This window comes from Manacus candei, unplaced genomic scaffold (genome assembly GCF_025592945.1).
Source record: "Manacus candei isolate 608988 ecotype Guabito, Panama unplaced genomic scaffold, ASM2559294v1 h1tg000023l, whole genome shotgun sequence".
NCBI classification, from domain to species: Eukaryota; Metazoa; Chordata; class Aves; order Passeriformes; family Pipridae; genus Manacus; species Manacus candei.
In genome coordinates this window covers 25209098-25234648 of record NW_026138071.1, presented here as the reverse complement: position 1 = coordinate 25234648, position 25551 = coordinate 25209098, and the positions used below count along the sequence as shown (strand labels likewise).

The following is a 25551-nucleotide window of genomic DNA, read 5'->3' as shown; positions in this document are numbered from 1 at the left end:
TTTATTTCTATGGGATATTGGTTAAATCTGTAATAAAATGCTATACTCACTCAGGTTTTTGCCTTCTAAAAGAAAATAGAAAAATACACATAGTTTACATTGACAAGCAACTAAAATTATTCTGGGGCTGGAAAGAAATTCCTCACCGAGAGAGATATGAGAGCCCCTACCTGCTTAGCTTATGGAAGAAGATCAGAAGGTGAGCTGATTACATGGTACATGCCATTTCTGCAGGGAGAAAATGCTGGCTATGAGAGCTCTTTGAGTCAGCTGGAGGAAGCGTAAGATGGAACAACATCTGCAATTTAAAACTGTGTTCCAATTAGAGCTAAAGGTAACAGAGAATTAGAGATAAAGCTGGTATTATTCCTTTTAATACTAGGAAGTAACCAGCTTCTTGAGGGACAGCTGTACTTCTGCAAATCTTCGGAGCAGCGCCAGGATAGTGTGCAGAGGACCAAAGCCTTGTGTTCACCCATCCCACAGCTGCAGGAGCTCCAGCCTCACTGGGGCTGGAACTGCTGCTGAAACTCAAAGCTGGGTTAGAAGATAAGCTGCGGTTGGGGAAGTTACTGAGCTCAATGACAGGCAAGTTGATGGTACTTCAGGGCCTCCACATACAGGAAATCAGTGCTAATGATGTTTCAAGGCTTCTTTTGCCCTTGAAAAATCTATGAATCAATAGGTAAAATGGAGTGAAGTTTTAAAGCGGTGTTTCCCTGGAATACATCGTGGGATTTATTGAATCACAGGCACATCACTGAAGATCAAGATTTTTCTCCCTGTGTACCATGTAACACTGCAGCAGTACTTCTGCACAGATCAGAACTTGGATGTTTTTACATTACCAGGTGCAATTAGATACAAAGCAATGACTGAGGAGTACTACATTATGAAGAGCGAGTAACTGAAGCTGTTCTGTCCAAAAAAGTATATTGCCAAAAAATTCCAGCTTTTTTCCTCAGCTGACAGGGGCTCAGTTGAAAAGCCAGATCAACCAAGGGAATTTTTTCCACAGATCTCACTTCACAGTCTGAGCAGAAACTTCAGTTCAGGAGAATACTTTAAAATGGGTTTACTTTTCATAGAATTTAGTTTGCACAACTCCAAGCATATGCCAACACGCAGTCTTGCATTTTTCTTGAATAATTCCTTGAAAAGTAGCTTTTTTTATTTTTTTTTAAACTTGGAAATGGAAAGTAATTTTTTAATCTTTATTATCCAAACAGTTACCAGCTCCATCATGAACACGTATCCATATAGATTCGGTATTTTTAAATGCATTATTGACTGATTTGAACATTTGCTATTGGCTATGCAAGTGACCTCAACCCAACAATTCAAACCTTACAAGTTTTTCTGTGAAACAGAGCCTTCAAGCAAAGTTCCTCTGAAAATTCTGATTTTGTCTTTGTCAAATCCTGCAAAAGAGCTCACCTGGCACAAGTTGGGGCTTGGCCAGTTCCTGCTAACAACAAAAACATGGAGAACATTGAAGGCACCAATCAAAGCAGCCAGGTTTTCACTGGACTCTCCCAACAGCTGGTCAGAGAGCAGTTGCCTACTAATCTAGAGGCATTTTAGATGAGAAGTCTAATCCTGATTTCCTGCTTTATTTCTTGCACCATCACTGGGAGTTGCACCTTGCATTTCTAGCTCTGGTTCTTCAGTTAAGGGACTAAATCCAACAAGTGGATGTGCTAACAGGGGAATATGCTCTTGCAAAGCATGGCTTTAGCATGCTTAGCTAATGCTTGAATTCATGGATGATTTTTGGAAGGAGAGAAAACAATTTTGAACATTGCAGAAACAATTTCAGTGACATAAACCTAAAGGGAGAATTTTATTCCTTAGAGAGTTAAGTGCTTTTGATACTCCCACTGCAAGGTGCCCAGCTTAAAAACCCCAGGCTGACAGTGCCGAATTCAGGTGGATGGGAGAGAAGGCTGCTTTCAAATTACAATTAATTCCAAAAGCTTCAGTTACAAGATACCAGTATGGGAAGGCTCTGCAAACAGTAAATACTAGTTGTATTTCAGCATGTGAGTCGAAATGCCAGGCACAGAGGATCTGTCCTCAGAAAGCTGGAACATGTGTGGTCCCTGGTACAAGGTTTGTTTATTCCACTGCAGCTGCACTGCTGGCAGCCACCAGCTCTGTGCATCCTAACAGCAACACCATGTCATTCAAAGGCCTCTAACATGAGCTTTCCTGCTTTCATGTGATCAGAACTTGAAGCAATGGGTAGAATGCATTTTAGGCTAAAGAAACAGAAAAAAAGGAGAAGCAGCTCTTAGAATTCACATCTCCAGTATTTCTGTCAGCGTTTAAGATGCCACGGCCTTTTCAACTGGCTTCTTAACACAGATGTGACAATGAAAGCCTGCAAAGAAGGGAATCAGAAGAGCTTTATTCCTAGAGTTCACCAGCCATCTTCTCTCCTGTCTAGCACTGATGTAAATGAAGAAGGTTGCCAGAGCTGGCAGATCCAAGCTATGAATAGGCACAGAGGCAGAGGACTGATTTCCCTTCAAAGCATCTTCCTTTCACTCCGCCCTTTTGTCTTCCTCCTCTGTTGATTGCCTTGGAGCAGCAGGGAGGGTTGCAAGTGAAATTATCCCTGAAGTTGGACCATTACCAGCTTTTCTGGCTGGCTGGGGAGGTGAGCAGCACCAGCAGCTTGCCCTGTCGGCTCCCTCACAAGGATGGTGGCTGTGCCCGGAGTGACACACACTGTGAAGCACAGGTGCCCATAGTGTGACACTGTGCTTGTATCATCCTGCTGGAGCCACTCTGGTATTGCCCAAAACCCAGCAAGTGGTGGGCTCTCCTCCAAAGTTGGGCCTTTGCTCTTTTGGATACACAGACACTGTAGAGGAGATCTTATGTCTGCTACTGATGCCAGTGATGCCAAAAAAATAAACTGTATTTCAGGCTGTAGGACCTGCTGGAACAATGAAGTACCTGATTCTGACATTCATGGCAGTTTGCAGCCTTTGTCCACAGAAATACTCTCTGCCAGGGACCACTACTGAGGTGGTCTCAATGAAACAGCCCTAACAATTCCCAGAGCATAAGCTACTCCTCAGGTCCTGCCAGTCATGGCTAAACATGGCACATGATGTGCCATGCCTTACATGACCACACACTACCACACAAGACTCACAAGGCACAAGGCTTACCATGCTCACACACTTCCACAGACTTTCCTAAATGACTACTAGGATGGACTTTGCTGAGCTTCACATAGCAGGTTTGGTTGGTTCACATTGCCAGATTGATGCAGCCTCTCCTGTAAAGGCTTATAGACAAGAAGTAAAACCCACAAATTCTTTTCAAAATATTCTGACATGGAAAGTCCCGCAGGCTGAGGAAACCCCTGGTGCTGGAGTTTCCCCCTCCCTATCCACCCTCAACCATCAGAAATGGCCCCTCAGATGGAAATGGAACCAGAAATGGTACCCCAGGGAGGAGATCCAGAGACTTAACCAAGATTTGCACTGGATAGGAGACACCTGAGATTCAAACAGTAAATACATACACATACTGGATCACAGCATGAGTCACAGTCTATGCAGAAAGGAACCAAAGACTGTTACACAGTGGGCATCATTTGCAGCATTGATTTTAATGTAAAAAAGTGAAAACTAGCAAGGCTGGGCACAGCAAGCACCCACACTGCCTAGTAGATTATGAAAAGTGACATATGAGCCAAAATTGAGAAGTATATACCTCATTTAATTATATTCTATACTGATTTCCATTCTAAGGTTATAATTCAATGCTCATTTCTCCAAGTTGTATATGTGTGCCTAAAACACATGTGCACCCCCCCACAGACAGGTATTCAATTATAGGCTATTTTAGATTGTGGGTTCTTTGTTTCCCAAAGCCTTAACACCCTTGTTAAACCATTTTAGCCATTGGTTGGCTTTCTGTATACTGGGGTTTAGATTTTCACTTACATAAGCTATGAAGACAGAAATGGTTTGGATTAGCTAATTTAATCAAATTTCACAGGACTCATGAGTAATATTGAGATGGAATCCAGTTTCTTGGAGGAGACTTATGTTTACTAAATTAAATATAGTCCAACTGTGCACCACTTCATCCCAAGTAAGGAAAAATATGGGTGGCTATCTTACTAAAGCTGCCTTGGGATGCAGCTTTCAATCATCACTGACATAATGCTGTTTATCATGCTGATCAAGCACAAATGGCAAAGTACGAATTGCTCCTTCCCTGTGTCTGAAAACAACTCAAAAGGAATCAAAAAATGTTTGAAGAAAACTGAACTTGGGTACATACATCCTTAGGAGCTAATATTTGCCTTCTTTGTTTTCAGGGTGTGATTCCAAAAGTACTCAGTTCTGGTTCCTCTGGAGTCACCAGTGAAACTTTCATTAGCTCAAGAAGGTAGCATTGATGTTGGTTGCTTTTTTTAAAAGAGCTTATTACCTCGGTGTCACAGAAGCATTTGTCTTGAAGAACTGGCAAAGGTTAAAAGAAAACCCAATAACAGAACAAACAAGTAAGAACTGAGTATTTTCCTTGAAGTAATGACTCATAAAAGGATACAGGCATCCCCTCACCTTCAAAGGTTTTATCAATTCTGCCTAGAACTGATCATCACCAGTGATGAGGGTTTTTTAACATGCAAATAAGATAGCTGGCTGCATTTACAAATGTGTCAAGTTTCCAGCCAGAAGGCAGACAAGATGAGCCTCAGATCCCAAGCTGGAACATCAAGGAGCAGTGCAGTTTGGCAGGCTCCTGGAGGAAGCCTTATCTCAAGTAGCTGTGCTCTGGTTTTGAGGGTATCAGGTAAGATATACAAAAGCAAGTCAGCCTTATATAAAATCTGTTACAACACAGATCACCTGGCTAAAAACACATTGCTGCTTTGAAATTATGGGGACTCGTCTAATGGTCTTTGCCCAGTCTCTCAACCTTTTTTATTTTTCATGAGTTCCCAACATACAATCAAGCTTTTCCTTGGCTGTAGTGAAAGCTAAAGAGGCAACCAATCATTTAAACATCCTTGAGGGACACCTTCTCATATGGTAAACAATCCAGAATGCTCCTATATTGGAAATGCTCAGAACAATATGTCTGCTGTGGTGTCACTTCTGACATCTGATATAAACTTCTTCCTAGCCTATATCTGAATTTCAATGTTGATACATCCTGAGGGTACTGTTTAATAGCACGGTATTCATTCTGAATGCACTTTACTACATTACAGAACATTTTACTTAAATGCTCTGTATCACTGTCACCACCGTTCACTAGAATTCAGCATTGCTGCAAGAATCATAAGAATCATCAAAATACTACTGAAGGTGAATAACTCTAGGGAAGGGAAATAGATAAACAGATCAAACAAATTAATCAAAGTACACAGATATTTCATGTTTGGAATCGAAAGCACTAAAATAAAGAGAATGTAATAAAGCCAGAGACTTATTGGCTATATTGTGAAGAGCACCACAGCCTTTCCAAATTCTCTCTCTTTCTTCAGGGATATACACACAAGACAACAGGATAACTATTTCTTTGCGGTTCATTTCTCATCTGAAGTCAAAATATTGATGAGCTTGTACCAGCAAGCTGCTTACTCCAGCAGCTAGTTATCATGCCATAGACAGACCATTGCAATTCAAGGACCAGCCTGAGCAGCAGGAACAAATGCAAAGCAAACAATAACATCTGTGCTTCCACAGCAGCACAGTGGCTTTAGCAATACAGAGAAAAAAAGAATATGCAGAAGAGAGGAAGTAGATGAGAGAAAGTTCAGAAGACCTATGATGTTCACAAATACTCTCTACAGACACAGTGTTTTTAAGATGAGACTAAGTGGTCCTCCAAGCCGTGTACAAACATAGAAGAATGCAGGGAACAATGAAGGGAAAATTTATAAACACAATTCTCTGTAACAGAGGATCAGGGAAAACTTGTGGCCGTACTGTTTCATGCTGAGCAGATCACAATGTCAAGAATAAAAGGAGTACTTACATCCTGAGCTGCCATTCGTTGGAACCAAGGTGAAGTTGGAGGCCCAGGGGTTACGCACAATATCCTGCCAGTGAATGGTGTCTGCGAAGCAAAGGAATTTGTTCTGGCCAACATACACCCCTCCATTCAGTATTTCTGCATAAAAGAACAAGAGAAGATACTTGTAAGGCTTTAGACAGTCAGTTGATCGAATCTATTGCTGCTCTGTGTGCTGGAGAGAGAGGACGTGAAATTTAAATGCAAAAAATTCTAACTGTAATCTCACTTAATACTCTAAAAACTAGAGGGCAAGTAGCTTAGAGTATTTGTAAAGAGGAACCCTTTATTTACATGCAAAAGAAACCTGATGAAGACAAGTCATACAGTTGCTAGACTGGGCTTACCTGTTGTTCCAGTGTGATCATGTATGGAACAGTTCTGTTATTTGTGGGTAAAATAACCTTTAACACTTAAATCACTTTAAAAAAATGAGTAATCAACCACACTATACTGTATTTAATAAATATACAGAAATGCTTACAACTTATAATAATGTCCTCCACTGAACCCACAGTACAAGAGAAGGGTCCAGTCATCACAATGTCTGGAAAAGCATATTTAATGATAAGCCTGTGCAGCTTGATCCAAAATACCCAAATACACAGTAGCAATGATCCACACCTCAATACTATGACCCAAAACTGCCATTGAGGTGCCTTGCTGGAAGCTTTATGTTGAAGGGAGATGGCTTCTGAGCAGATAGAAACTTTGAGGGTTTTTTTGCATTGTGGGGTTTTGTGTGTTTTGTTGTTTGGTTGTTTGGGGTTTTTTTTTAAATTTGTGTTTATATGAATTTGTTTAAAAAAATGCTTTGTTACCCTGTCTCTAAAGACTTGATTTGTCAAATCTCAACATGAAAATGATCTTACAGTTGTTGGTTGTAGCATCAGGGTTTCCTCTGAAGCAATATCTTGGCTTTTTACCCTCTAAACTCTTTGAAATTCACAATTTCTCTACTTAACCCGGCTCTCCCATTTACAAAGCAGAGGACAATCCACGTGACTTTCATTAAAACTAACAGGAGCTATGCAGCTAAAACCTTTGGCACCGCTTAGTCACAGATTCAAGCCTCAGCAAAGAAATGTTGAAGGTTAGTTACTAATGACACCTTAGAATGACATTAAGTGGTGCTATACAGCCAGGAGTGTCACACTGCTCACAGAGACATTAAGAATAATTCCTGACTAGGGTAGCAATGATTAAGGTCATCTGATAGCCCTCATCTCCCAGGAAAACCTTTAAAAGCTGTAGTGGGAATGCTAATGTTAACAAACAACAAGGAAGGAATACTGTATTTAATTTATTTTTTTTTAAAAAACTTTGGGGCTTACAGGCCACAGCATGTAGAGGAGGCAGCCTGAACAAAGAATGTATTAAATAAAGGGTCATCTGTAAATACATCTTTCCACCATATTAAACAGTATTAGTATTTCTTAGAAAACTCTGGTTTAAAAGCTTGGCTTTTCATTGAAAAGGGTCTTAAAATGAAAACAACAATAATAATCTTATACAGAAAGGAATCTGGATTAGAGATATAGCAATGATCTGTCTGTATGATATTCTTATGATCCCTGAAAAAACATACAGCATCTGTCAGTAATTCTGCTCTGGGGAAAAGGTGGGACTTAGAGAACACTTGAAAACATGACTAGTGATGCTTTCTCTGTTATTCCAGCTATACTGGATTAGCTAATCTATTATGGCCTAGATTTTGATGAAAAATAACATCTAACAAGCCATGAAGATCTGTAAAATCTGTGTTTGTAGCTTCTTAAATACTTGCACACGATTCCACATGGTTCCTCTATCAATTGGTACATCTAAGCTGGCATCATTTCTGGGTTTCAGAGCATTCACTCATGACAGTAACTATCAAAGTTTTCTTTCTGCTAGTAACTTTGATGCATTCTTTTACAGTAGGCAGGACCTCAATCTGAAAGTAATTCTAATAGTTTCAATTTGTGGAGAAAGACTTTTCAGCACAAAAGTCAACCAGAAAGTGTTCCCCCTGTACTTTAAGGGAAGCTGACAGCTTTCACTGTGATTTACTAGAAGTAAACACAGAAAATGCTCTGCCTTGCCACATCACTGAATAATAAGTGTTGTTCTTGCTGCTCTTTCCCAAAAATGTGATGCAGTACCTCCATTTGCCTTGCACTGTACCATTTTTCACAGGGGACGGGATTAAAGTTTCCAGGTCTCTTCATGTGCTGAGGCACTAATAAACCCGAGTAACAATATCAAAGGTGGGCTCTTGTGGATACTAAGTAATCCTGAGTTCAAAGTTTAGTAGGATTTTTAAAGTACTTGTGCTTGACTCGTCCTGCTCTCTGGGATCCAGACTCATTTCCATTCTACCCTCCCGTTCCAGCCTGCTATCCTAATTTTCTTTATGCTGACTCCTCGGTGTGTGTAAATCAGCACAGATGCATTGGCTTCAGTGACTTAAACTCAAATGCATTTTGCACTTCTCTGCCCTCTTTTAGCAAGAACAATGCCTGGGAAGACCTAATAAACCCTGTTACATGTTAAGCAAATGAAGCACAAATGTAATCAATATACAATAGAGTTACTGTATAATGAACTCATCATCATAAAGTCATCATCTCATTTTAATTTACAGCCCTGAAAGTGAGAGATAAAGTTACTCAATGAACAAGAGAAGAAAGGAAGGATCTCCGCCTGCACAGGAGAGCTAGCAAAGGAAGCCAGGCAGAAAGAGGTTTCTTCTCCTGTGTGCAACACCTGAGGTACCTCTTTAGTGAACTTTTTCCGAGGCTGGAGAAGGAGAGAGAACAAAAAGTCCTGAAGTGAATTTTGCGAAGAAGCCTCTTCCTGCCTAAGAAGCACTAAAAAGGACTGCTCACAGTGAAATACATTTTAAATACCTTCTGGGGAGAGTATTTTTGTCCCCTAAAACAATTTTTTGTGACATTGGAAAATCACTAGTTCCAAAACAACCCTCCTGCCTGGGACAGCAGGCAGAACACTGGGCTCTACCAACTGCTGCCTGAAACACCGTCAGTCCTGCACTGGCAGCAAGTGTCACTTTTGGGTTTCTTCATTGCTCAGGGACACAGAGTTACAAAAGGGCATTTTCAAGCACAGGACCCACCAGCTTTCAGTGGGAAAAAAGTTCCTAAAGGTGTCAGACAACTTTGCATGCCTTCCTATAAGGTACCAATGGCCACACTTTAGAGTACCATTATCTCCCATTTCGGCTCCAGGGCTGCACTGGTGCCCTGAGCAAAGAAGCAGCACCAAGGTCTTCTCCATTTGATTCTGAAGGGAATGCAAAATCTTATGATCGTCCTTATTAGAGCTGCTATACTGGCTTAAAAGCAGTATAATTCTGTAAACAAAGTTATACGAAAATAAATCAGCAAATGCACTTCCCACTGACTCCTGTCATTTTGCTTATTGCTGTCAAATGATTGTGGGGAACTTACATCTCCATATTTTTAAAATTCTCTTAAAGGGTTATTGATTCAGAAAGCTAAATCAGAAGCATATTATTTGTTACAGCTGCTATTTTCTTACTTTCCTTAGCCTTATGAACCATTCCCACAGAACTTGGGTAACCTACCATACAATAAAACAGGAGAAATGGAAACGTACAGTCTCTTGCTACCCAAAAACACAAGCATCTCCCACTGCCCACAAAGTGCCAGGGAACACAAATAGGTATGTCACACAATTTATACTCAGTCTGTCAAGTTCGAAGAGGGGCTTGGGATCAGTTTGATTGTAGTCAGTGAAAACACTTTATCAGCTACCAAAGCTTAAGATCACTAAATAAGGCAAAGGGACACTGGTTCTGCAAGGGTGGTGTCTGCTTAGATCCAAGATGGAAACCACTTTCCTTCTTCCATCTGTTAAAAGGGCATTTTCTTCAGCTGACTTTTTCTTGTGTACAGTGTAATCCCTCACGGTCTGTTATCTAACTTCTAATGTGGATTATATTGGCAAAACACGTTCACATTCTGCAATGTACCCTGAAGTAAAAGTTATTCGTTTGTGTTTATATGCAATGGGGGCTGTAAACATCTATTTAGCTGTAGAATCTGTTTCTAAAATCGGTATAAAACTGGTTATAAAAGGGCTATTGCTATTTAAGGTTGCAAATTAAAAGCTCTTCTCTGGTGCTATGAAGCCAGCTGGCATGATGAACTGGAAGAAGGCACAGTGAGAGGGAAAAGAACTAGCTCTGAAGTGGGCAGAGAGGGGGGAGGGAGTTAATTAGGAAAAACTGTTGGGCATGTCCACTGTAACCACTCCAAAACCAAACCAGAAGATATCTTACACCTTCCAAGCTGATTGACTGCTAAGGAAACAGCTGTCCTTTATACTACACCACATACAGGTATACCCTGTACACACGTATTTTATAACACATGCTGATGATACCTTAATGATACCAAGGTCAGCCTCATCAGAGCTGAAGCACCTTTGCAGGGTGACAGTGCTGCATCTGCACTATCAGCACCCAGGTGATGGGTATCTGTTGTCTGACACTGTAGCACTCCCAAAATACTCTCGTATTTCACCCAAGATGCTGAATGCATTATCCAAAAACAGCTTTGGTCTGGAAATTTCATGCCAAACAAAGTCTTTTGATCTCTCTGAATAGTTGACTGCTGATGACCCACTGGGAAAGCACTTCAGGTCCATCATTAATAAGCTCTGTCTTAAAGGGTAATGAGAACTGGGTGCTTTAGGAGACAATAGCTCATCCATCATCAATCAAGATCTCAAGTTTTTATACAGATGATTTAAGAAGAGTTGGACTGTGTAAAATTGAAATGTCACATTTGTATTGGGAGATGAGGGGAGTTGGGTAATGAAAATGAGAGTTTTAACCTTCTCCATTTCAGCTCAACGACCACACTCAAAAGCTCATGGATGTGGAATTCGTGTCCCAGCTAGAAGCCCCAGACAGCCTTCGATCTCAATTACACAATTTCAAGTAAAGATTATTTGGGTCATTAGCTAGAAGTCAGTTTAAAGGCTCAATGGTAACAGCAAGATATTCTTTATTTCTATCAAAAGCAATCAGTGTTATGAGCAGCCTGTGGGTCTGTGCTTCTAACTGCTCAATAACTAATGGCACTGGATTGTAGAATTTGAGCATAAATCTTCCAATCCTAGCTCCCTATTTTGCTGCTTAAATAAAAACAGTGTCATTTGATTACCTTTCACTGAGTTCAATGGGGTACTCTTTTCACCACAAATATGTGTGAAGATGGGCTCACAGGGTCCTTGCAAGTCATTTAGCTCCTTCATCAAAGGACAACAGACTCCGGGCCACTCTTTTTTTAGTCATCTCTCAAAAGGGAATATCTGTTTCATGAACAGGTTCAGCCACATTAAACCAACTCAAAGAAGGCATGTACCTGTTCAGATTATTCCTGTCTGTGCATGCCTTGAATTTCTCCTTCTCACAACCTTATTAAAATAAGACACCAAATCATTTAGCTGGTTACTTTATAAAAGCAAACAACAGTGCAAATTATCCCAGTCCTTTGTGGTGAACACTCCGGAGCAATGGGCCCCATTTCACCCTGCACCCTGAGCAGTTACTGAGACAACTGGGCACAAAATGCAGCTACAAAGTCCCAAAGGGTTCAGTGCATGGAGAAAGTGATCCAAAATACTGTGGAAGAGTGTAGAAACAGCTGAATCAAACAAGTAACACAAAACTCCTTCACCCATCTAAAAGGAAAGAAAACAGTTGGGTATAAGCTCAATTTAAGGTGTGCTTCTTTTCACCAGAAATAGTCCTATTCTGAAGCATAATTGTTTTATTTTCTTAACACACTTGGCTTGTGCTAAAGGAAATGGTCTCTCTCCCTAATCCTGCTAGATTCACTTGTTTTAGTGGTTTCTCCATTTAACCCACCTTGTAATGACCACAGTAGATTCTGCCTACTTGGATCTTTATTCCTCAAAGTGTGTTGGCCCACGTTTGCATTTAAATCATCCCCTTCCCCTCCACTCTGGAGGAGGCTTCCTGCTCTGCAACAGTTACTCTGCTTTGATGGGGGAAGATAAAAAGGTGCACTGATTCCAACCAACTGTGCTTTTGTTAACCACACATCTGCCTTCAGTATTACATATCTTGATGTTAAATAACAACAGGGTTGACACAATGCTGTATGACCAGCCTCAGCTCCACCATTTCCTTTGCAGATGGTTAACTGCAGGAGCAGTGGTACCTGTTTACAGTTACCCATCTCATTTGTTTCCTTCTTTTCCCATCACAGGCTTTTCAAAGCTGTTTGACCCTGTTGACTTTGCACGTGAGGAGCTTTCCTGTAATATATTAGCTCTGTTACAGGGATATTAATTTTCAGGAGGAGATGCTAATTGCCTCACTTTGTCCAGTCAAATTCTGAACCCGGTGTTAGAAGCCAAGTGCCTGAGTTACTGTTTACTTAATAGAATTTATGGAGTGACAGCTAGATTAACAGATTTAAACCCTAACATTGTAGCAATCCAAGGGGCTTCCTGTGGGTTTCTCCAAATCAAGAAGAGAGGCAGAAGAGGTCGTGGCTGTCCTTGTGGGTGCTAAGGTGGACATGGATCAGCAGTGCACCCACGCAGTGCTGAAGGGTGATTACACAGTGGGTGCAGAGCCAGCAGGTGAGGAGGTGACTGCTGGGTACTCATGAAGATGCATCTGAAGCACTGGGTCCATTTTGGGCACCCTAGCACCACACAGTTGTTGCCAAACTACAAGAGAGTCCACAGAAGGACCACTATGGTAGAGGCTGGAGGACTTGTCACATGAGAGGTGAGAGGACCTGGGCTTGTCTAGCCCGAAGAAGCACTGACCGAGGAGAGGGGACCCCTAATCACAGCCTGCCTCTACCTAAAGGAACACTAGAGGGGAACACAGACTTCTTGGAAGTGCACAGACTAAGTGCACAGAAAAATATTCTTCACAACAAGAGTGTGGTTAAGCACAGAAGCAGACTGACCAGAACACTGGTGCTATCTCCACTGCTAGAGATTTTAATAAACAATGAACAACCTGATCCTTGTGTGAAGTTAGTCCTGCTCTGAGAGAAGATTGGACCAAGAGGACCTCCAGGTATCCCTTCCAACCCAAATTATTATGTCCTCCTACAATTATTAATCATCTACTACCACAGTACTTACAACACTCCATAAGCAATTCATTCTCTAAATTTTTATGGAAGCATACCTAATTTTAAAATTTTATCTACTGATAAATGGTAATATAAAACACATATCTGGAAGATAACATATTTAAAAGCACATCACATGCACGTATAAAGAAATGCTACAGCATTTGAAATACAGAACCTATTTCACCCTCTCTGTCCCCCATTTCATGCAAAGGGGACGTCTGGACTAAGAACCATTACAGCTTTCAGTATGAAAAAAACTGCTGCCCTTCAATCTTTTGATTTTTGGTAGCAAAAAGAAAATTGTATTCATTTAAGTCATTGCAATGAATCATTGATGAGTTTCAAATTACTGTCTAAAGAGAGCGTGACACATTGCTGGCTCACCCCAGAAGACACACACCCTTGAGCTCAATAAGAGCAGCAATAAGCCAACAGCCAGAAATGAGCATTCATTTCATTCACGGGAACCACAACTTAATATTCAGGCATCACAGGCCTCTCTGCTGGGAATGGCTACATCCCAGTTACCAGTGATGGTGTGTTCATGAAGGGATGAGCTGTTTCTGCAGGGTGCTGGTGTGTGCCTCTTCAGAGAGTCCTCCTACAGCACACCTTGGGAGTGTCTTACCTTTCAGCTGTTCCAAAAAAATCATACCTCTGAGTATGGATTTCAGCAAGAGTGCACAGCATCTGATTATACAAAAGTCACTAAAACTTCTGCATCCAAAACAAATCTCTTCTCTGCCCCATTCACAGAAGGTGCAGAAGGGAGATGACGTGTCACACACTTGGGTGCACCAATGGAGCAAAGTCTCCTGGTGTCCCAGCAGGCCCCAGAAAGCCTGGAGATTCTGATGGATACCCCAGTACAGGAATTTATTTCTGCTGTCTGTTTATCTTTAATAATGAGCATCTTTAATAATGAGCATCCTGTAGGACACAATCTGGTGTAATGACCCAAAGCAGCTGTATCAGCGCTTGCCTTGCCCGTGTCTTTCACAACACAGCCCTTGTTTTCTGCATGAGGCATCTTCCAAATTTGTTCAGTGAAGACTGAACAGACCTTGGTGTCACTTTGCCCTCCTGAAATGCTACCTATGCCCTTTAGCATGTTACATAGCTGATACACAACCAAGTAACAATTCCTGACTCATCATGATAGCTCAATGTTCATTTTTCCTCATGAGTTGTCTAGAACGTTTTCTGCGATTGAAGCATTTCTCCAGATGAATGGTTTCTGCTCCTGAGGGGCAGTATGTTTATTTGCCAGCCCTATAGCAAAGTGAGTGGCTTCCAGAAGAGTTTCCTAGTACCTCCAGGGCACTTCCACTGGCTGCAGATTCACCCACAAACTCTACAGAGAACCATCATCTGGTGGTCAGATCACAGATGGATTCTTCAGCCATCCTCCTTCACCTCTGACCAGTTGTTTTGCTGCCTCAGAGTCCTGGTGTAAGGCACAGGGACCTACACCTTACTGTCCCACTGCTACAACAGGGACTCATCCCACTTTCTTCCTTCCCTGATACCAAGGGCAGGCAGCCAACAGTCAAGGGAGTCTGAAGAAATATGGGGAGGCAGTAAAAAGAGAGAGTCCTACTCCAAGAAAGAAAAAGTGGAAGCTGGTGCTCAGAGCCACCTAATAGGTATATGGTCCACTGAGCCAAACTGAACCCTTAAGGATTCCAGCTCTCCACTGAAGACTATCTTACATTTCCTATCATCTATGTGGGTCAAATTTGAGAAACAGCATTGAGAGAACTTATTTTTATTTTTCCCCTAAAGTTTTTACAAAGTTCTCTCTTCACAGGATACTCATCTCATTTCTCTACACAGGATGAGGCTATATACTTTGACTGATTCACTTTTGTGTTGCCAAGACAGACGCAAGCATTTTAAACCCCTCTCCTTGTCAGAACATTTACTATATAATATTTTGATCAAACTTGTAATGTTTCATGTCTGCTGGTGGCAGCTCTCAATTTATCTTTTCCATCTGCTGAGATAAGTAACTGTGAGACTACAATGTCCCCGTTCTCCTGGCATCAGCTTTTCATATAAGAGTAAATGTTGCATGGCAGTTTGCTTGCCATCACTGCTGCACACTTTCCAAGTGTGCTTTTCACATGCAAGTCAAGCAGCAATAGGAACAGAAACCTCGGCAGGCCACGGGTGTCTGAATGCAGCAGGGCTTCCCTGCAGCATCCCCAGGAGCTTCAGCTCTGGCATTATCTGGTGGTGTATTTTTCAATTCTTTTCCTACAGCCACTGATGAACCAAGCAGCCTGCTTTCTATCCCAAGCACATCTGGCACTCAGGCCTTAAACTTGGCAAACAGACTGATGGCCTTCTGTCTTGGAGTGCAAGTGCCTCAAGTACATCCTGATTGGCATCAGCATGCAGAAATTCCTTCCCTCTTTGAAAAAAATAGTTAAGATCTGGATGTAGTGGTAATTTCCTCCATTTTCTGAAAGGTTGTAAAAAATTACTGGCTCCATAGAGCCCTTCTCTTTCAAAACTGTCATAATGTGGCTTGGAATAATCCTGGAAGGGTGCCCAGACCCACATCCAGCTGCATCCTGAGTTTCAGTACAAGTATTTGCATACAGGCTAGTAATTGGCATGCAGCTGGTTTATGCCAGCTCCAGCAATTGCATAACCCAACTAATCTTTTCTCTGGGCTCAAAAGAGGAGCCTGTGTCCGCTGAGCTTAACATTTCTATACGGGATCTGTTCGAGTGTGCTCTCACATTTCTATGCCACGTTGTCAACCTCCCCTGAGACACAGTGTCAACTCTTCGAAGGGGAATTTTAATTGAAATTTGTCTTGAGGTGGGAAGAGCCTCTGCTTTTCCCTGGCTCTCCTGTGCTGAAACTGTGCAAATGACATGCTGAAAATCCTCCTCCCACACAGAAATTTCTGAAGTGACTGTGGATCCTATGAGCCATAAGGACCTTGGACTGCATTTGCCCTCCTAGTGCTGTAGCTGGGAACAGCCAGATAGTCAAAAGAAGGCCTGTAAAGTGAGGAACACCAATGTTAAATCACAGCAATCTGTAAGGCCTTCTTTATAAATTCATGAGTTTGATAAGACCTGAGCTTCAACTATCCCAACTCATATTTTTTTCCATTTTAACCACTATAATTGCTAAGAGGTCACTGTCAGTTCTTCTGACAAAAGCTTCTTGCTTTTGCACGCACATTTAAATCGGGTTTCAAATCTGATGGAATGTCAGGGAACCTGTCCATGCTGCTGAGCTGCAGGCCCTGTGGAAACACAGCTAGCACGTTCCCGCTAACTGTTCTCCATCCCCAAAACTCACATGCCTTCTCTGATCACCATGTTTGACCACACCTTTTTGACCTTAATTATGCCTGTTTTCTTTGCATCTGTCACAAGTTAATAGTGAAACAGTAGCAACAACTTAAAAATGTGGCTGCTCTGTACCAAAAATCCAGAATTCAGTTCAATTTTCCCTAACTATTTACCTCAAAGCAGATGCGTAGGTGAGGCAAATAAGCACTTGTGAATTCATGACAAAATAACCACTTTGGATAGTGGGAGCTAAAGCAATGGGTGACAAGATCCTAAGCAGAAGCGGTAGTTATGGTTTAGTTCACTTGCTGTTTTAACACTACCATCACTCTCCTCAACTGTTCCCCAGTTGTTCTGCACACTATAAATACAAGCCCTTCTCATCTCCTACCAATCCTAATTTTAACATCATCTCATCCTACATTGTGGCTTTTTAAAAGCCACAATGAAAACATCCTCTTCTTTCTTTCAATCAATGTTTTGATGGTAACCAACATGGTCACAAACATTCTCTCAAGAACACCTCTTTCTTTTTGCAGCTGATGAAGTTCATTGGACCCAAACTGCTCCCAGTTATGATCCAGTATATCAGGAGTGACGCTGTGGCCTGGTGTGACATGGAAGTAAAACTGCAGTGAGACCTCCATCTCCATTATAGGACACACGTGGCTCTCACTCGTCACATTTCCTAACCTGTTTCTGCTCTGCACCCATGCAACCTTGGCAGGAGCAAGGGTTGCCTTCCTTGTCATATTTGATAGCAGAATACACTGTCTTCCTGGAAAAAGGATCAGTTTGCTTCCAGCTCTGCAGTTAAACCGGTCCAAACAGTTCCTGTCTGCAGGCAGCGAAAGCGCAGTTTGTCCTTGTCCACGCTCTCGCTAAACTGCAGCTGGCACTGATTGATGGCATTTATTTCAGTGAGATCGTTTTTAATAATGTAGACAACAGGAGGGAAGAGCAAGTGCCCCGACCCACCAGTTCTGCTGTACTAACTGCTATTCTTACAAGTCTTCGTAATTTTTTCGCCAAAGAACTTCCAACAAAACCCTACACGAGGGAGGGAAATCACTCAAACAGTTCATGGGCTGCAAACAGTTACTGAGGGTGAACCAAAGCGGATGTTCTCCTGGCTTAAGGGCTCAACTCAGTATAGTTCAAGCCTGAATCTCTGCCCCTGCATAGCCCATGGTTACCTTTGTGGCTTTTCTAACCACTGCCTTTTAGGATCACAATGTCTCAGTAAATAAATAATAATAACAGATACCCTAAATGATAATTTTTTTCTCAGTCCACTGAATGCTATGCCCCAGAACTGGAAAAATGTTGGTAAAAGGATGGGTATATTCATCCTATCCAATATAGGGGGATGGTATTCTTAGTTACTATAACTCTTTATTTGGCTTTAATAGTTTGTCTTTCTCTTGAGCTTCAGGTGTCCTTGCTCAAATTACATAGGCAGGCATTGTAAGGCTGCAGAAGTTATATACCTGGCTATGCCTGGTCTTCAAAGGCTACAAAACATCTGTTGGTTGTCAAGAGCAATTAATTAGTAAAATCGAAAAGATGGTTCCTTCTTACAAAGGCTTGGATGAAGCAGGGAGGGGGAAAAGACTCCAGGAAAGTCAAGCCTTGCGAAGGCCTGTAAGCTTTGTGCCTCTGGGCAAATTCCCAAGGCTGAAGTCTCAAGGAATTTAATGATTCTTAATTCCACAGGATTGCTAATTACAGCCAAAGGAAGGTAATGAGATGTGATGTCAATGTTTAAATGAAAATAAAGAAAATAAAAAGCCTGTGGAATTTATTAGGCAGTCTCCCAGACACAGCTCCCCACCCACGGAGTGCCTGGGTGGGTGCTCAGATGAACTAACCGATTCCATAGACACAGTGACAGGAAAGGAAAACGAAATGGCTCCCAAACATTCCTCCCCACACCTTCTTAGAGGCTCTCTCCTAGCAAAGGTGGTCTCCTCTTTCAGCCCATCTCTAGAGGTCTGACAAACTTAGGTGGTTACAACAAGCTGCTCCCTGGTTCTTCCCTACATTCTAAGAAGATTTCCTCTTTCCCATCCCATATCTCCCTGTATGTCAGCTCTCTGCTCTCTTCTGGTTGTCTCCTGGCTTCAGGGCTCACTCAGGGCCTCCCTGCCAGTCCCACCTTGCCCATCACTGCCTGTTCTCTAGGCTGCAGAAGGCAGCCAAAGCCTAGCAGTGTCGCAGCTTGTTAAACTCCATCACTGATGTCTCACCTACCCTATCAAAAGCTGTCATGTTCCCACTGCAAACTCAAATGAAGGTTCCTACTCCTGCAGGGCAAGGGGCCCCACAGGAATTTGGGGAATCCTGGTGCCACAGAGCACATCAGAGAAGAGGACAGAGCGAAGGCAGGTAACTCCACCGAGCACTCTGCAGGAAAGAGATGGGAAAGGGCAACTGAGCTGAGTGCTGCAGCATGAGCAAAATTTGATCCAGGGTTTTAAGCCCATTATTCACTGTCCTTCATTTTTTAACATACATTAGAATCTTGCTCTTTCCTTTCTGCCCAAGTTTTACACTATTTTAGAATTAAATTCTTACAAAAAGGTTCTAGGAATGATCCATATGTCAAATGGAAACATCCATATATCACTAGGAAGGGACAATCCCCTGAGCACCCAGCATCTCTGTAGACACAAGCAGAGATTTCTTGTGGAGAAATCCCACCAGGAGCCGAGACTGGTGGTAAAACACCACTGGGCATCCCCACCAACAGGCCACATGGCATACTCCCACCCTGCAGCAGTTTGCAGGACCATCTCCAGCCCCCCTGCCTCTTAACCCAATAGGGGAGGAAGGAGGTAAATAAGGCGCCACAAAGCACAGGATAAAATTCCACCTCGGTCTTCATTAGCACTAATCACAGCCTGCAACGAACAAACAAACTCCTCTCCTCTCCTTTAGTAATTTCCAAGTGGGAAATTACTAAAACTCGTAACATGTTACGAAGCTGTGATGACGTTCCAGAGCAAGAGGTACCTCATGCAGGGCCAGAAACGTGCCTGAGTTGCTCTCTGGAAATGACAGTGCTGGTGGTATGTGTGCACTTTGGGAAGAGCGAGTACTCTCAGATGAATTGGACCAACATATGTTTAAGACTATGACAGTAATTATGGACTTAATTACAGGTTTGGGGCTTTCTAAGGCACTTCTTTTTTTGCACGCAAAATTTTCCTGCTATTTAACTGTATCAGTCGCCTGTCTCAGCACCCTTCTAACTTAATACCCTTCAATGGTCCAACAAAACTCCCACTAGGGCACTGCACAGGGTGCATGTGTGTTGCCAGTTTTGGTCTGCAGTTTTTAGATGTCTGGTTATTTTTCACTCAAAAGCTTCCAGATGCTTTCCAGGGGAGCTTAGGATTGCTAAGGAATTTTTGCTTATAACAAGCAAAATTCCACCTCCCCCTTTCCCAAGGAAATACCATGGTTTGACAAGAAGAAGCCCATTCTTTAGGATGGGTTTCAGTGCTCAGGCCTAGCACACAGCACTGCACAGGTTGGAACCAGAGCAGGATCCCAGCTGAGGACATGTAAGAGCGGAAAAACATCATCTCCCACTGCATCCATCTCTCTTATGAATGTGCCTTGTGTGAAGCTATCAGAGGGGGTAGGCTGGACCACTGGGGAAGGAAGAATTGGGCAACAGCAAGACTTTGGATCATCACACTCAGCTCAGGTTCCTCTCCCTCCTCAAGCCCGGTGAAGCACTGCACCAGTGTGAGTGTCAGCTCAGGCTGAGCTGGCTCCAGCCTTGCCCCTTCCCACAACACCAACAAAAGAGAAAATGTCCTTGACTGCCTGCCAGCACTTGTCACAAGAGGGACAAAGTGCCCAAGGCTCCAGCAGCCACTCTGTGGTCTCTGGATTCACACTTTTACCATTCTAGGATGCAAAATATAGCTCCGAGCTGGCTATAAGACCCCATGGACCCTGCCATAGGTGTTGACACCTCTCTTGCACCTGCTCTTCTTCACCTGCTGCTGAGTTATGGAAGAGCTGATATAAATCCAAACAAATTTGAACCTTAACTTTCTGTTCAGTTGCCTAAATCTGACACAGAGGTCATAGCTGGTTCAACAGAGGAATGCACACACTAAAATACAAGCTGCTTCACCCAAGTACAGCATGTACTCCACTGGAGACAAGCACTGCAGCCAAATGAACCCTCCTGAACGCTGCCCACTCTCTCTGGACCACACAGTGATCAGTAACTGTGTCTTACTGAGGATTACCCTCTGCTTTACTTCTCTTGCAGACCAGACAGAAAACAGAAGTCCTGGCAGTTCTTATTTGCATCTAACTCTCAGTGTGCTCTGTGGAGACTTGGACTCAACTCCTTCAAAAGGGCAGTGCCAGCAGGCCACTGTAGCACCCATACTGTAAATTAAAATTAAACCTACCATACAGCATATTAGGGACTTGGAGGCAGTTAAAGAAAACTCAGCTAAGAAGAAAATACAAAGGTACTCACTACACTCAATTACCATAAGACAGAAGGAGAATATGGCCACACATCAAATACACAGGAGAACAACCTTGGATGATAAACAACTACCTATAATTAAAAATTAAGGATTTTTTTCTTTGGTGATTTTGATTTCTTTTCAGGAATAATTAACCTTTCCTAGCATATGAAATGTTTCTTGCCAGACAAGAATAAACAGAAGACTAAACATGTCTTAAGGCTGAAAAAAAAAAAATCAGATCTTTTGTGCAGTCATGGGGGTCCTGTGCATTTTCCCCTTAAATTCATAACTCAGTTTTATATTTACTTTGTTAATTAAAACTGAGATTTATTAAATTTGTAACTTAAAAATCCAATAAAGAACAGCCACCATAGGCAAAAGCATTTCCCTTGGTACAGCTGTTATAGTAGCTATCAATCAGTTATGAACACAGATACACAAACTGACTGTGCCTATCAGAAAATTATGATCCCACATCCCACTGATGAAGGGGAGTTTTGCTTATCAGCGGCATGTGCCATTATTCCACAAAATACAGAACTATTTTCCATACAGGCAACTTCAAGATGAGGTTCTTTTCCTCTGAGGTATACCAGACTGTATTATTATTATTCCACTAATACCTAGCTCAGAAATTAATTCAGTGCAAGTATCCTGGATGCAGCGAAGCTGAAGCAGATACATAAGGGATACCAAAAACACGCTGTTCTTTCCTTCAGAACTTTTTCCTATAATTTTGATCTGTTCATTAAATAACCAATACTCTTTGCCTGAGCAAGCAAGACACTGAACTAAAAAGCAACCTTGAATAGTGCAGACCTGCCCTGGGGGCTTTCATGAGCTTCCCACTGCTACGGGTTACACCGAGCCCTGCTTAGGATGAATGTATCTCCAGGCTCTTTGGTAGAAGCTGTTGGGATAGACAGGAGGCGTGGCACAAACTGGACAGGATGATGTCATGCTTGTCTTCTACGTTCCTCTCTCATCCTTGAAAAACACATAGGAAAGAGAGAAAAGTCTTAACTTTTAACCTTGCTCTGTATTTGCAGAAGGATGTACCGACTTCAGGACAAACGTTTGTGGCTTCATTGTGCTTATGACTGGATGAATTGCTAGAAAACCCTGCATATGTGTCAGCACCTTTCTAAATAAAATACATACCATTTTCTTACATAGTACTGTACTAAAAACTATAAAAGCCAAAACCTGGCCTAATTATACAAATTATTACAGTAAATATTTAGGCCTGAGTATGGCATTTGAGTGGTACTAAGTAATTGTAATGTGCAAGAGGTGAAACTTGTAATGAAACTTACCCATGTTCTCTTGCACGAAAAATTAACTTTTAGACTTTGAATTTCTTCACTCTCCATGCAAGTGAGATTTCTCAAAGGCTACAAACATGTTTTGCTGCAGCTCTCAAGTGTTTTCATTCATTTGCTGTGATTGTTTGCACATGTGAATTCCTGCATAAAAAGAGCTTACCTATTACTTAAAACCAGAAAAATCCAAGTGGATGACCTGAAATGTCTCTCACTGCCTATTTGGACCTATGAGAGTTTCCACCGAGGACCATGATCAGGAGGAGCAGTCACCATATCCTTCAAATCACAACTAGATTTAACTCCACTGCAATGGCTTTATCGATACCTTCTCTAGAAATATCCATTGTGTTAATTTGACTGAAATGCTCTTTATAATATTTTCATTGGAAAGAAATATAAAATGTTGGGTCGCTCAAAAATATTTTTATCACCACTGAAGTCTTTATTTGCTGAAATGTATCAGTGCTCATGTATATTATTAATATATTAGTTACTAGTACAAAATGGAGTGACCTATTTAAAAGGCAATCAAATGCACAAAAAAGCCAAATAAAAATACAAGAAACTCATGCAGATTTTAAAGTAATCAGAGCCTTCAGGAAAATAAATTAATACCCAAATAACTGTCATTCCTAAACTGTTTCTTAGCCAAGATAACTTTGTGACTCAGCTTCCAGCCTGGCAATTAGAAACTGGCAAAGTACTTGATTGATACAATAACAGTACTTAAATTAATGAAGCAGATAACGCCTATAATCAAGAAGGAAAACCTAGAAAGGGTCTAGGTAGCATGTTATTACACCACAAAAGAGCTGATTTGTTTTGATTTCAGTTGTGTCTCTGTTTACTAAATGTGGCTCATTTATAGGGATTTCATCTCTTTACGCACACAATAGTTAAAAAGCCAACTTGGTTGATGATCAGTCCACAGAGTTCAGAAGATTTCAGTTCTCTCTCCATAAAAGCTGTTGCTGACTATTTTGTGGCAATCAGTTGGCAAAGCAGAGTTTCAGAACCGCACAGATGGAAAACAAAAACTGATGGGTTTATGTGTCCAAAATGAGGTCACTGGAAACTGTCCCCTTTTCTCAGTGACTTCAAATTCTCTTATTGCACATTTCTGACCACTTTGGACACCCACAATTCTGGAAGAGCAGCAATATTTTCATTCCTGATGGGTTTTAAGCCACGCCTGCTGACACACCAGCACAGTGCCCCTTCTCAGGAGTGGGAATGTTCAGGGGCACTGGTGGAGCTGCAGGCTCTCACTCAGGAATTTTTCCAGGGCTTATTGCAATTGGCCTTTTGCCAGCTTCCCACAGAGAAAGCTGGACTAACTAGAAGATACTTCATCATACCCTGACACTCCATATTTCTCCATCACTGACAGGACCATCATCCTTCAAAAGTCCATTTCCAACTCAGCTGTCTGAGAAGAATGAAAAATCATTCCTCTAAAAATTCTAAGCAAGTAATAGAAAGATAAATGGACTTGATCTAATTTAAAAGTTGTTGGGGATGTAAAATGACATGAGAAGACACAAGTGCTAGTTTATTTAGGACAGCAGCCTAAGTCATGGGCTTAAATGCCCATTTTTGGTAAAAGCAGGCAAGTGGCCTTTTCCAAAGTTTTACTTCTATATGGGATTCATATTGTAGTAATAACCTTGGTACAGATATGATGCCCTTGACTCTAGAATGTGTCACAAGCCCCTTTTCTTGTGTTGCCAAGATCTTGAGGGCCATGCCTGCTCTCTGGAGCAGCAAACAGAAGGCATTTGTCAAAATGCCAGAGGTTGTAATTAAAAACTAATGGAGAAATCACAACAAAATGAAGAAACACCCAGTGTTTTGGAGCCTCCACCAAAACCTCTGCAGGTTAAAATGTCACTATTGCTGGAATGAAAGTAATGCACTTATATATGCCTATGTTGCTACCTTCATAAATTTTTTGGTCCAATTCCTGGCTGTATTCATAACTATTCATAGCCCAGTGCTCTGCTATATTCAGAGAGTAAATACCACTGCTCAAAAAAAAAAAAACAAAATCCCCCCAAAAACCCCAAAACTTCATAGGCCCTACTAAAAGTTTGCATCAAAGGATGCAAACTCATGCCTTTTATCAAATATGTAAATCAAATATGACAACTAAGCCTTTCAAATCAGTTGTTACACTTTTCTTCAGTTTATTTATATCTGCAAGTGTAAACAACACCCATCTACCAAAATGAAAGAGGGAGAGAAAAGGGCAGTTGTGCAGGTACCTTGGAGTTCTGAAACACTCTACATTTATATTACATGGAGAGGGAAAACCCAAAGGATTTAAACTCTGACACCTCCCCTTCCTGTAATCTGCCATAAATATATGGACATGCAACAGAATCAGCTGTTTGATCTCATTTGCTTCTTTTCTTGCCATCACTCTGCTGCCAGATGCCAGCTAAGAGGTACTCAGCCAGCTTTGCTGTGTTGCTTAAGCCCTTCTGCCACTCCCTACATTTCCAGCAGTGGGAGCAGAGACCCAAATGACTGAGGCACCCACCTCCCTTGACTCATGCAGAAGCACTGTGTGCAGTCTCTGTGTTTTGGGGAAGGTGCCTTTTCCTCAACTGATGCAGAGTGTTGGCTCTAAAAGGCTGAGATAAAATCTGATGTCCCTGAAACACAACCCAGATGCAGGAGTCGATAATCCAGTCAATACTGAAAGACCCAGTTTCTCCTTCCCTGCTGGTAACACAGCACACATTCAGCTCACCACACAAACACTGCTACCTCTCCTCACAGCTCTCTTGGATGCAGTTCCAGAATGAAGCTCACATTGATTCCTAGTTTCTACAGACGGCTGGATCAAATGCCATACCTATTTATTAATGACTAAAGGTTTTTAGGTAATAAAGTGAAGCAAAACAAAACTCAAAACCCATAAGATATTCCATTTTTATCTTGTATACATTCATTCTGCAAAGTGAGCGTGTTCTCCTTTCGGCACAGGAAGATCTTCAATCCATTCCATTATCACCCAAAATAGCATGTTTGAAGCAGGAAAACTACAACTATGGTACCCTACACTGTCAGGCTTTTTGCTCAACAGTGGTTTTGACACACTTCTGAGGTTTCTAAGTCACAAACCAAAACTAGCAGCAAGGTACCCATGATATTTCTGGTGCAAAGGCCATAAAGAATGAACTTTTGCTGA

At 41.8% G+C, this 25551-nt stretch overlaps 1 protein-coding gene across 4 annotated transcripts in view; it reads right to left on the bottom strand.

Moving 5' to 3' along the window:
- ERBB4 (erb-b2 receptor tyrosine kinase 4) overlaps positions 1 to 25551 on the bottom strand; it is a 603712-nt gene that overhangs the window by 196891 nt on the left and 381270 nt on the right. For all 4 annotated transcript variants that reach the window (XM_051786747.1, XM_051786748.1, XM_051786745.1 and 1 more), the window contains exon 4: positions 6016 to 6150. In XM_051786747.1, the coding sequence (XP_051642707.1) occupies positions 6016 to 6150 (135 nt within the window). The remainder of the gene's footprint in view (positions 1 to 6015; positions 6151 to 25551) is intronic.